Source organism: Oncorhynchus kisutch, linkage group LG4 (genome assembly GCF_002021735.2).
Source record: "Oncorhynchus kisutch isolate 150728-3 linkage group LG4, Okis_V2, whole genome shotgun sequence".
In the NCBI taxonomy this organism is placed as follows: Eukaryota; Metazoa; Chordata; class Actinopteri; order Salmoniformes; family Salmonidae; genus Oncorhynchus; species Oncorhynchus kisutch.
The window spans coordinates 59,856,564-59,869,069 of record NC_034177.2 but is presented as its reverse complement, the minus strand read 5'-3'; the positions used below and the strand labels follow the sequence as shown (position 1 = coordinate 59,869,069).

The following is a 12,506-nucleotide window of genomic DNA, read 5'->3' as shown; positions in this document are numbered from 1 at the left end:
ACACTGAACACTGAAAAAAAGCAACTATACCCACCCAGGTTCTTGCTAGATCTATTCAAACGTAACAGTCACTTCAAAATCAATAATATAAGCCTTAAGCCCATGCTTGCCCAAGGAAGTGGGTCTATGTGAAATGTGCTGAGAGTTTACTGTACACCAATTCATTGGTGGATGATGTATGAACCCAAACGACAGTCAATAGGACACTTATGAACGACAGGTAACAGGGTTTGGGTGTTTTACCTTCAAATAAACCCCAGCGGGAGCTTGTGGTAATCCTCGGAGCGCACCTTTGCTCAAAGAGAGGCGATTCTGGTCTTCAGTTGGTGGTGGCCACCTTGAAAATGTGAACACAAGAGGCAGCTTCCCCGGCCGGCTTCCCAATTACTTGAACAGAGTTAACCTTGGAGTTTACTGGGACATGTGGAGGCGAGTAGCTAGGGCAACCTGTCACCAGTAAAAGTAATAACATTTGTGAGTGCACTAGTCGCAGGTTATTTTGGGGTGGCCCGGACCATGTGTCTGGGTGGCGTCTAAGCTCATTGGCCAGTGGAGGCGTTCTAGAAAGGGATCCCTCCTCCGGCAGCACATACAGTAGTCTGTCAAAGCACAGCCACTCCACCGAATTAGAAGCTCCTTGTGGAGCCTCCGGACACACTAATGTTAACCGGCAGGTTACTGGTGTTTATTAACAACAAAGTGCGTGCTCTTGGTGAACTAGTTGAACGGGCATTACCATAGAGCCCCACCACTCTATATTTGATCTCATGAACATTGATATCTTGACTATGACTTCCTAATGATTATATACACACAAGAGTTTACAAAACATTCGAAACCCCTTCCTAATATTGAGTTGCACCCCCTTTTGCCCTCAGAACAGCATCAATTTGTTGGGGAAAGGTCTTTACAAGGTGTCGAAAGCATTCCACAGGGATGCTGGCCCATATCGACTCAAATGACACACATGGGAAAATGTTGTGTGAAAAACCCAGCAGTGTAGCAGTTCTTGACACACTCAAACTGGTGCATCTGGCAACTACTACCATAACCCGTTCAAAGCCACTTAAGTGTTTTGTCTGGCCCATTCACCCTCAGAATGGCACACACACACAATCCATGTCTCAATTGTCTCAAGGCTTATAAGTCCTTCTTTAACCTGTGGATTTAATAAGGGATCATAGTGTTCACCTGGATTCACCTGGTCAGTGCATATCATTGAAAGAGCAGGTGCTCCTAATGTTTCATATACTCAGTGTATCTATACTGCATCATTCAACTCAGGCATGCATTTTTTAGCATTAAATTAAAAAAAATAAAAAAACGTATAATTGGCCTGCTACAAAGATAACGTATCAGAGAAGAGGTCCAGCAATATGCCTTTATTTCAGTGCTCGCTCTTAAACAATGCTTAAAGACAGTAATTACAACTTAATGAATGCCATAACTTCACGCATCTGAGTATCCTGTGTTGATTTCCTCCGTTCTCCTGCATCGTTTAAGCCTGTATTTATTTAATTATTTGAGCCTTTATTCACAGTACTAATTAACTTAGGAGAAACTCTGCCTGGTGTCCTTAGTCCATCAATTACTCCGCCCACAAGATCCCACCAAACCCCAGTGATTCCACAGGTGATAATATACATCATTTTCAAGATGTGTTTATTGAAAGTAAAACTGTACATAAGACAATGAGTGAGTCATCTCCAACATCCTCACAGGAAAACAATCACAACCAAGCTCGAGCATCACATTACACTTAAAACAGTGCAAAGAGCTGTATCAAATACTTTAACTCAACATAAACATGTAACAAAGGAAGGTCAAATTGATCATCATCTGGGCAACTTGAGAGAACAGCGGGATCATTCGACATCCACCTACTGTACATCATTTGACATCATCACTGTAACCAAATTCACAACATTTTCAAAATTTGATTGTAATCAATTGGCTCAGTGACTTGATATAATGCACAGGCTAATGCAGCAACATGGGGAGACTGACGCCATCATTTCTGGAGTCACAATGCAACTTTTAATAACAGGGAATAAAAACATTGTGAATCATCTTTAGCGTGCTTGGCAAATATGATTTGGTTAGACAACAACTCAATAAAAGCGAAATGTAATCCTTTAAAAAATTATCTACACAACCTTTTCACAGTTATAACCTAAACTTTACTCAAAATGTAACGGAACATGCTTTGCTGCTTTTTGTACCCATTGAGAAAGAAATACTATGTTGTGCCGGCCAGATTTTATTCTGTAAATCCCAGATAAACATGACTTGGGAGGTGGATTCGTTTAAAGTTGCCATGATAGACATTTTAAATGTGTGACGAGATTACAAAGACAAGCCCCTTTAGCTTAAAAATGACTGGGGAGAATCAAGACTGACCTGACTGATACAAAAGGGACACAATATTAGTTAAACAAGAGACAGGAATCAAGTGTTCTACACAACAACAAATGAGGAATAGCAGCAGACTGTCAGTTACTCAATCAGATCAATAAGACCAATAGGAGATCCGGGTGGTCCTGGTTAGAGACCAGGGCCATGTTCATTAGGAACAAAAAGAGGGGGCAAAAATGGAAAAGGGAGGGACTACCCAGATTTGTCCAATCAGAAACAAGCCTTTTTGTTTTCCATTGTAAAATATATCTGTCCATTTTTTTTGTGTTGCCGCATGCCCTAATGAACATGACCCATGATTGACACAGTATACAATATGTGGTCAAACTGGGATTCATGCCCATCCACCAGTTTTTTTTATTGTATTTATTTAACTTGGCAAGTCAGTTAAGAAAATATTCTTATTTACAATGACGTCCTACCCCGGCCAAGCCCTAACCCGGACGACGCTGGGCCAATTGTGCGCCGCCCTATGGGACCTATGGGACTCCGAATCGCGGCCGGTTGTGACACAGCCTGGAATCAAACCAGGTCTGTAGTGACGCTTCTAGCACTGAGATGCAGTGTTTTTTGACCGCTGCGCCACTCGGGAGCCTAAAATGGCATCTGTTAGGCAACTTGAATATCCCAACAAAGCAGAGCAGAAGGCACACTTTAATGGAAAAATAAGAACAAACCCATTAAACCTTGTAGTATCTTAACAATAAAGAAGATTCATTTATCATCAAAAACTGGAAGATCAATGATGCACCATCATGAATTCACTGTGCTTTTCAGAGGAGGCAAAGAAACAGTGTCCACTACAACTCGCGTGGGTCAAAAATGAAGCTTGGCTGACGCTCACCCACTTCACTCAGCATCAGAGAATCTTCGTCATTCACAGTGTTTTGTCAATTTGGGTTGAGCCAGGTCGCCGACGGTCAGAGCATCTGCATAAAAAAAAAAAAAACAACAACCAGTTACTCATATTTGTGTTTTTTCAATAAGTCTGATTATGAATCATGATGCAAATAAAGTTACATTTTTAAAGTCAATAGCAAGCAAAGTATGCATCATCCTTATTCTATGCAGACTCCTCGCTGGCTCTCTTGCGAGACTGGTCACCTCTGCAAAACAAAAAGAAAGCTTAATCAAAAACCAGGGCTGTGTTCATTAGGGGCACAACCGAAGAAAATGGTCCGAAATGGGGATGTTTCCCATCTGAACTTGTTTAATAAGAAATGCTCATTTTTGTTTTCTTTTATTTTACCCCTTTTTCTCCCCAATTTCGTGGAATCCAATTGTTTGGTAGCTACTATCTTGTCTCATCGCTACAACTCCCGTACGGGCTCGGGAGAGACGAAGGTTGAAAGTCATGCGTCCTCCGATACACAACCCAGCCAAGCCGCACTGCTTCTTAACACAGCACGCATCCAACCCGGAAGCCAGCCGCACCAATGTGTCGGAGGAAACACCGTGCACCTGCCAATCTTGGTTAGCGCGCACTGCGCCCGGCCCGCCACAGGAGTTGCTGGTGCGCGATGAGACAAGGATATCCCTACCGGCCAAGCCCTCCCTAACCCGGACGAGGCTAGGCCAATTGTGCGTCGCCCCACGGACGTCCCGGTCGCAGCCGGTTACGACAGAGCCTGGGCGCTGTTCGCGAACCCAGAGTCTCTGGTGGCACAGCTGGCGCTGCAGTACAGCGCCCTTAACCACTGTGCCACCCGGGAGACCTCATTTTTGTTTTCTGTTGCAAAATGTTTTCCTAATGAACACAACCCTGGCGGGAGGTAAAACATGTTTTTTTTTGCTAAACTCTGACTTATAACACTCACCTGGGAAAACCATTCAGAGATAGCTCCATTTGTAGTTTCTGGTCACGAGCAGCATAGTCAGAGAGCTGGGATTCCACTGTTGGGGGGTTGATTTGAGGAATGAATCCAGAGAAGACAGCTGGGGCTAATTGTGCCCAATCTGAAACAGGTAGCCAATAGTCATTGTGGGAGACCCACAAATAGTGCTTAAACGCATATTTCTACAATCGTGCTCGACAGTTACAGTAGTTAAACGTCATTTTACAAGTGGATCTAACTATTTCGTTAATAGTATTTGAAAAAGACAGAGAAAGCGCTCACCGGGCCAAAGAGTATACAAGCCTTTGACCACACTGGCCATTGTTGAAGGTCTGACTTGAAAAGGCATGGAATGGGCTTCGAGGAGAAGAGCTAAAAGGAAAAACAGAGAAAGAAAAAGAAAAGATAATTAACAACACAATTTTAAGTCATATGAATCATAAGCTAAATAGTTTTGGGTTTGGATTGCAAGGCATGGTGTCAGTTCGCCAGTCCACTGTACTCACGTATTAATGTGTCGACATGTTTTTCTGCAACATGATCGGTAAAAAGCTTCATGAGATCTTCTCGCAGGTCTCGGTTTAGCTTCGTTTCAATGTAGAACTTATTCTTAGAAATTAGGAAGAAAAACATGCGTGTCTGAAAGGAGTATATGATTATGGTCTGCTCTGACCATTGACAGGGTAGGCTACATTTGTATCTGGGAAACTGGCTCAAATAGATGAGCAGCTTATATGGGTACATACCATGTAGATGAATACGGGAACTATGCATTGAAGAGCATCTGTGTACCGAGTCAGAGCAATGTTGAAATTCTCAATTAAATTCCGTGGTGGACTAATCTGATAAAAGAGAGGAAAAAAATATCAGTGTTAATTTATCAGGTTATTATGCACTTTTTGGGGGTGAAACAAGAGATACTATCTGTACTTGTCCAATTAAACACTTTTTTGTTTTGTTTTCCCATGGCAAACCGTTTTGGTACAGTATGGTACATAGATCCCGGGTTCCATGTTTCCACTTACTTGAAGATCAGAAGAGACTTGTTGAAGATGGGTAGTAATCTTCAGCATCAAGTCTTTGTACAGTAGCTCAGAGTGCTGTTGACAAACACACTTGTACACACAGCTGAAACAGGGAAAGGAAAACAACTTCAAAACGGACCAGTTGCAATAGCTCCCCTCTAAGGTCTCAAACATGAGTACGGCAGTTCCACGTGTTCATTTCTTTCAAAAGCTACGTGAGAAATCAACACAGTCACACAGAGTCTCACCTGTAAATCTGCTCATATGAAATGGAGATGTGGTCCATGGGGTTTTGTATTAGCAGGTGGTCAATGGCTTTCTCCAGGTTTGGCCAGTATGTGGTTCTATAGTCCTCTTCGGTCATTGCATTCATTACTGAACCACACAATGATGAAAGGGGAGGTTATTTTCACAACGACTTAAGCCGTCACAAATATATATATATATATATCTTCATGATTATGGGGGGTCAATTACTTTATGTCAAGCCGTGGAAATGTTATAAGCATGAGTTTGCCGTTCGTAAAGAGAATACATCTGTTTATTCTGTCAAGACACGAGGAGCGCGCATGACCAGGACAGCTAAGAGCTCACCTGATTGGTAGGGCTAAGCATTCATAGTAATTGAAAATGGTGAAAAACATTACTACATTCCCATTAAAAAAAGTGTTAATATAGCTGTAATACTATATTGTGATCCATTTTAGTCTGATTAATATTGTAAGGCAAAATATTGTAGTTGCGCAACATTGTGATGTTGACGCATGGTTCATTTTCATATATTCTGAGTCTATAGCATTGATTATTCAAATCGACACGAACATGAAATTATGGCTCATAGTACATTTGTTGAAAGTAACAAGTATTACAAACCAGAAACATGGAGATTAGACAGATATTGTGTACTTCTCGCCAGCTGTTACTTCCGTCCCAAGGCTGTGTTACTCCCACCCAGCATGCAAGTACAAGAGTAACATTGCAGTAGTTCTGTTCAGTCTATTTCATGTCAACTCCCTTACCCTAGAAATGTAATTACAGTTGCTAATGGTGGAGGACATACAGTGCATTCGGAAAGTATTCAGACCCCTCGACTTTTTCCACGTGTTAAGTCACAGCCCTATTCTAAAAACAGATCCCCCCCCCCCCCCCCCCCTCATCAATCTATACCCAATACCTCGCAATGACAAAGCAAAAACAGGTTTTTAGAAATGTTTGCAAATGTTTAAAAAAATACAGTATTAGTCTAAATGTTTGGACACACCTACTCGTTCAAGGCTTTTTCTTTACATCTACTATTTTATACATTGTAGAATAATAGTGAAGACATCAAAACTATTAAATAACATATGGAATCACATAGTAACCAAAAAAAGTGTTAAACAAATAAAAATATATTTTATATTTGAGATTCTTCAAAGTAGCCACCCTTTGCCTTGATGACAGCTTTGCACACTCTTGGCATTCTCTCAACCAGCTTCACCTGGAATGCTTTCCCAAAAGTCTGGAAGGAGATCCCATATATGCTGAGCACTTGCTGGTTGCTTTTCCTTTTCCTGGGTTGAGGTTGGGTGATTGTGGAGACCAGCTCATCTGATGCAGCACTCCATCACTTTCCTTGGTCAAATAGCCCTTACACAGCCTGGCAGTGTATTTTGGGTCATTGTCTTGTTGAAAATCAAATGACAGTCCCACTAAGCCAAAACCAGATGGGATGGCTTTTCGCTACAGAATGCTGTAATAGTAATGCTGGTTAAGTGTGCCTTAAACTCTAAATAAATCACAGACCGTGTAATCTGCAGAGCACCCCGACACAATCACACCTCCTCCTCCATGCTTCATGGTGGGAACCACACATGCGGAGATCATCCATTCGCCTACTGTACTCTGCGTCTAACAAAGACACGGTGGTTGGAACCAAAAATTTGGACTCAGACCAATTGAAAGATTTACACCGGTCTAAGGTCCATTGCTCACGTTTCTTGCCCAAGCAAGTCTATTCTTCTTATTGGTGTCCTTCAGAGGTTGTTTCTTCACGGTAATTTGACCATGAAAGCCTGATTCACTCAGTCTCCTCTGAACAGTTGATGTTGAGATGTGTTTGAGCTGTTCTTGCCGTAATATGGACTTTGTCTTGTACCAAATAGGGCTATCTGATTGACTCAAACGCATTAAGGAAAGAAATTCCACAAATGAACTTTAAACAAGGCACACCTGTTAATTGAAATGCATTCCAGGTGACTACCTCATGAAGCTGGTTGAATAAAGTATATTTGGATTTGTTTAACACGGGTAACTACAGACGTGAAGCTTGGCATTCAGGCCTTTTCCTGAGGAGTGGCTTCTGTCTGGTCACTCTACCATAAAGACCTGATTGGTGGAGCGCTGCAGAGATGGTTGTCCTTCTAGAAGGTTCTGCCATCTCCACAGAGGAGCTCTATCAGAGTGACCATCAGGGTCTTGGTCACCTCCCTGACCAAGGCCCTTCTTGCTCAGTTTTGCAGGGCGGCCAGCTCTAGGAAAACTCTTCTTCCTAGTCTTCTTCCATTTATGAATGATGGAGGCCACTGTGCTCTTGGGGACATTCAATGCTGCAGATATTCTTTGGTACCCTTCCCCAGATCTGTGCCTCGGAAACAATCCTGTCTCTACGGACAATTCCTTCAACCTCATGGCTTGGTTTTTGCTCTGACATGCACTGTCAACTGTGGGACCTTATATAGACAGGTGTGTGCCTTTCCAAATCATGTCCAATGAATTTAATTTACAACAGGTGGACTCCAATCAAGTTGTAAAAACATCTCAAGGATGATCAATGGAAACAGGATGCACCGGAGTTCAATTTCGAGTCTCATGGCAAAGGGTCTGAATACTTATGTAAATCTTAAATTTCCATCTTTTTATACATTTAAAAATGGAAACCATCTAAACGTGAATCGATTCTCAATTGCTGTACAGTTCTAAAACATAAATCCCTCTACTTTCATATCACATCAAAAGAATTTCACAAAAGCCAAATACACACTTACTGTACACTGTTTTAACACAGTTGCAGGTGACCGTATTTTTCAGTGACAACACCTTTGTGGCGTCTGTCTTCCGTTTACATATGTGTTCAGAGAGGCAGATACCTAATTAGCACTGGTAGTCCACTCTGTCTTCTGAAAACAAGTGCTGTAACATGGAAATATGACCATGTGGAAACCATAACCCTATAAAAAGGTGTATGAATTTAACCTTTTGTTTTTAGGAAATAATTTATTGGGGATATTAAAAATAAGGTCCTTATGCTTCCAAAACCAAACTGAAAGCGTTGCATGTTAATGTTCAGACTGAACTTTGCGCTCTTAACAAAACCTTCTCCTACAGAAGACACCTTCATCCAATGACTTATGTGTAATGTAATGGAACTGAGAGTCATGATCGAGGGCTAGGGTTGGCCTGACTGAAAGACCAAAATGTGATTCAGAGTACATGCCACCTTTGCTCATAGAATGTTTTTCACACAGGGAGCTTTTCCTTCGCCGGGTGAGCCGTGAGTGAAATTTTGTATACTCACTTCTCCAGGCACAACTACACCACTGATTCCAAACAAGGACCTTCCAACCATAGGGTGCAAAGGTCATAACAGTCATTAACGCTTGTCTGCTTCCCGGGCAAGTAAAAAACATTGTTGGACAAGAGGATTATAGCTATATTGCGCAAGTTGACTGCTCCACAGCTCCCGTTTTTCAAACTTTTACAGATGCACATTTGAGAGCATCCCGCTGGGCAATTTTTTTTTTGGGGGGGGGGGGGTTGCCTGTTTTGCATGTTATTTTGGCATTAATAAATGTCACATATCAGTTTACAAACAGTGTAAAACAAATTATAACCATTAAGCCGCATACAAACACGGTCTCTTTGCTTTATTGAGTAAGGCAGCTCCAAAATTAAGTCGTTTCAGCATAGCTCAGAGCTTTCTGTTGTGGTGGGGCAGCCAACGAAAAATACAGAGCTTAGGGGTTGGCAAAGTTCTCTAGTTGCACCGTGATTGGCTCAGTGTTCTGTCACTCATGGGGACACTACGTGTGGCCACAGATAAAGTTATATCTACAGTAGCTTTTATTGGACAGATCAAGTCAACATCATACTTTCAAAATCTTAGTTAGCAGTCATCATCATGATTCAAGATGACAATCCACTAGCAAATCCTTTTCAATCCTTGTGATATGAAGAGAATTTATAGATATAACATATTGGGGCATTGGAGATAAACATTACACAACAAGTTGGAAATCGCAAATTGAACAATGAGTGGTTTGAAAGGAATCAGTGGCTAACTGCAAGCATGGCAAATCAATCACTAGCTTGCTATTCAGTGGAGTGGATGTGTGAGCCAAGTCTGGGTTTAAGGGACTCTTTTCCAAGCTTAAAAGGATAAACATTTTGGCCATGCTGTCAATCCAGCATGACTTCTTTCGCTTACAAAAAACAACTGGAAACTCGGAAATATCAGACTTCAGTGAGTTCAAGAAAACTGGGAACTGGTATAAATTTTTTTAAATACGTTTAGAATGGTCATCCAACTTGGAATTCCAAGTCGGGAACTCTGGCCTCTATCTAGAGCTCTGACCTGAAGATCACTAACGTCATGATTGGACTTTGTTTTTTCAGAGTTCCCAGTTGTCTTGAAAGCACCATAAATCCAGAGAATGCCAGATTTTGATGACAAAGTTTGATGACAATTTGCCCATGAAGGACTGCCGCACCCCCTTCCTGTTCAAGTGTGCACAGTACAACAAGGTGAGTCCAAAAATGTCTTGTATGCTGCTTCATAAATGATGACATATGCCAGGAGATATGTATACTGTAGCTAAGAAAGTTATACTAAGTGTGTGTAGTAAGCTATTAGTAGCCCATGTGCCTCACCCTAATAATTTGGTTCCTTTTCCCTTCATAATTTAGCCTATTGTTTTTACTTGGTGGTGCACATGTAGCCTATAGCCTGTTTTAGAGAAATGTCATCATTGAATATTGTAAGAGCTTTCATTGTCTGCTTAGATGCCCACTTTATTTATTCTACGGTTCTGACTTGGTGTACAGGGAGAATACCATAAGAACGGCCCATGTTCTGAATTCTTTCGCTGTACTTTTCAAAAGTGCTGAACAAATAGTTATATTGACTACGTCTGTCCTAGCTCCATCAATCATGTCTTAATCTAAAATTACGGATTGCCTTTTATCCGCTCGTAGTCCCCTTATGCCATAGTTTGTACATCTCAATTGTCAATAGAAACCACATTTGTTTAAGCAAGTCAGCCATATCAGCAATGTTTTTTAAAGGCACTAAATGAGGCTGAATGAACTGTTTCGCTGCCAGACAAGGCTCCGCTGATAGCCAGGTGTAACAGTGTTAAGGTGTTTGGGCTGCTGTTGGGACAGCTTTATGTAGGCCCTAACAGTTTGTGAGCACCGTTTGTCACAGTTGTAGTCCAATTAATGTATTGTGGCTTTGCTGGCATCCACATTGTACATGCTAAAATCGCCACAGCTCCTATGTTGTCAAGATCTCCCCTGAACACTGAATATTTTAACCTTACACTTAGATAAACATCTGAGTTAGCTACTTCACCCATTTCACCCATTTGATCTCTGGTTCATTGAATGAGGGAATTATTTTATTAAGACAAGTATTTGGTTGTAATTGCAATGTTTGCAGGGTTGTGAACCCTCCTCCTGGAGAGTCAAGGAGAGCTACTGGGTGTGCAGGCTTTTGCTCCAGCCTTGCTTCGAACACACCACATTGTAAAAAAGAAAAGAAAAAAAGCAGCTGCTCAACATGACCTTAATAAAACTGACTCTGGTGTGTTTGAGCAGGGTTGGAGAAAAAGCCTGCACACCCAGTAGCTCTCCAGTTGGAGGGTTGACAGATCAAATGTTTTATAGAGTATCCCACCAGCACAGTATTTTATGTTGTGGGGAGTTAAGTGCCTTACTCAAGACCACAATGACAGGAAATATAAACTGCCTTCCATTGTCAATACCAGAATGAAAGTTATTTAGCTCTTCCTTGCATCACACAACAAAAATGGTCACCTTTTTGGACCATGGTGTTTACAGACCTTTTTTTGGTGGGGGACAAGTGACTTGAGCTTTGGACAACTATAACAATCAGGACACGTGGCTAAACAAGTGAATATCAGGCCCTGACAGTAGCCAAACTACTCCACTGACGTGTAGGCCAAAGGCAATGCAATGGCAATAACTTAATTGTATGCCAAGCTACATCCCCATCCCATGTCAGTCCAAAACATGATAAACATAAACATTTGGCCGTCATAATTTGTGTTTTTAATGCTGATGCTTTCAACTTACGAAACTTTGAGGCTGAGTTCAGGGTCAGTTTCCCTGCGATGGACACCGCCGATGGGCTGTCAGTCTCGCTGGTGTCACTGCTCACGCTGCTCGAGTCTGAATCCATGAACTTTAAACCGCTGCTGGAACTGGAACAAACCTTTGAGTGGTTCTCCTGCGCAGCTACATCTCGCGTGGCTAGACCCGGCGAGATAGATAGGGGCTGGGGTACATCTGACAGTTCGTTCCTGAGATAGAGGACTTGTCCACTGGCACTGTTCGCACAGTAGTTATGGTTGTAGTCGTCATTTAGAACAAAACAGTCGTCTTCCATGTCCTCCATGCTTTAGCCTTGCAAGTTGTCTGAGGAAAATGTTCATGAATTTCAAGTTCGATTTGAAAATTTGCGTTTTTAGAGCACCATCCCTTTACACCTTGTACGCTAGCTGCTGCATGGAAAACTGTTTTACGACACTTTGCAGCATTTTCTTTTAGGCAGAGCCTGAACTGGGGCAGAAGGGCAATGTAGTTAAAATCATGCAATGACTACAATGTGCGTTCAGTTCACTTGAACGTTAACTACATTGCGGAACGGTTTGTAAGTTTCCCCAAAACGTTCTTGAACAGACTTCGCGGTACGTTTTCTGCCGTTTGGTGTATGGCGCGGTGTGGCCAGAGATATTGAAAGGAGGAGATAGCAATCCAAATTGGAAATGAATGGGGGAACTTGTAACGCCTTACGAAGCAGACTGTCGACCAATTGCGTTCACGTTGTCATGGTGCGTCACGCAGTTACTAAACGAATCGTCACACAATCTCTTATCTAGTGCCGCGCTCAAAGGTATCTCTGGTGTGGCTTGAAGCAACGACTGACGTATTTAAAGGACAGTGTTCGTGC

At 42.0% G+C, this 12,506-nt stretch overlaps 2 protein-coding genes across 4 annotated transcripts in view; both read right to left on the bottom strand.

Moving 5' to 3' along the window:
* The window catches only part of mypn (myopalladin), a 56,279-nt gene extending 55,835 nt beyond the window's left edge, over positions 1–444 (bottom strand). For both annotated transcript variants that reach the window (XM_020481456.2, XM_020481457.2), the window contains exon 1: positions 244–444. The gene's annotated coding sequence lies outside the window, so the exon portion shown is untranslated. The remainder of the gene's footprint in view (positions 1–243) is intronic.
* Positions 445–1,636: 1,192 nt separating this feature from the next.
* Positions 1,637–12,288, bottom strand: LOC109889762 (CDK2-associated and cullin domain-containing protein 1-like). Of its 2 annotated transcripts, XM_020481455.2 has the most exons (9): positions 11,630–12,113; positions 5,524–5,650; positions 5,276–5,378; positions 4,997–5,092; positions 4,757–4,859; positions 4,533–4,622; positions 4,233–4,371; positions 3,436–3,521; positions 1,637–3,344 (listed from the first exon to the last, which is right to left on the bottom strand). In XM_020481455.2, the coding sequence occupies exons 1-8, from the start codon at positions 11,949–11,951 to the stop codon at positions 3,479–3,481; spliced, it is 1,023 nt and encodes a 340-aa protein (XP_020337044.1). In that variant the 5' UTR covers positions 11,952–12,113; the 3' UTR covers positions 1,637–3,344; positions 3,436–3,478. The 2 variants fall into 2 exon arrangements, with proteins under 2 accessions (XP_020337044.1, XP_020337043.1); XM_020481454.2 differs by lacking the exon at positions 3,436–3,521 and having other exon boundaries at positions 11,630–12,288.
* Positions 12,289–12,506: the final 218 nt, after the last annotated feature.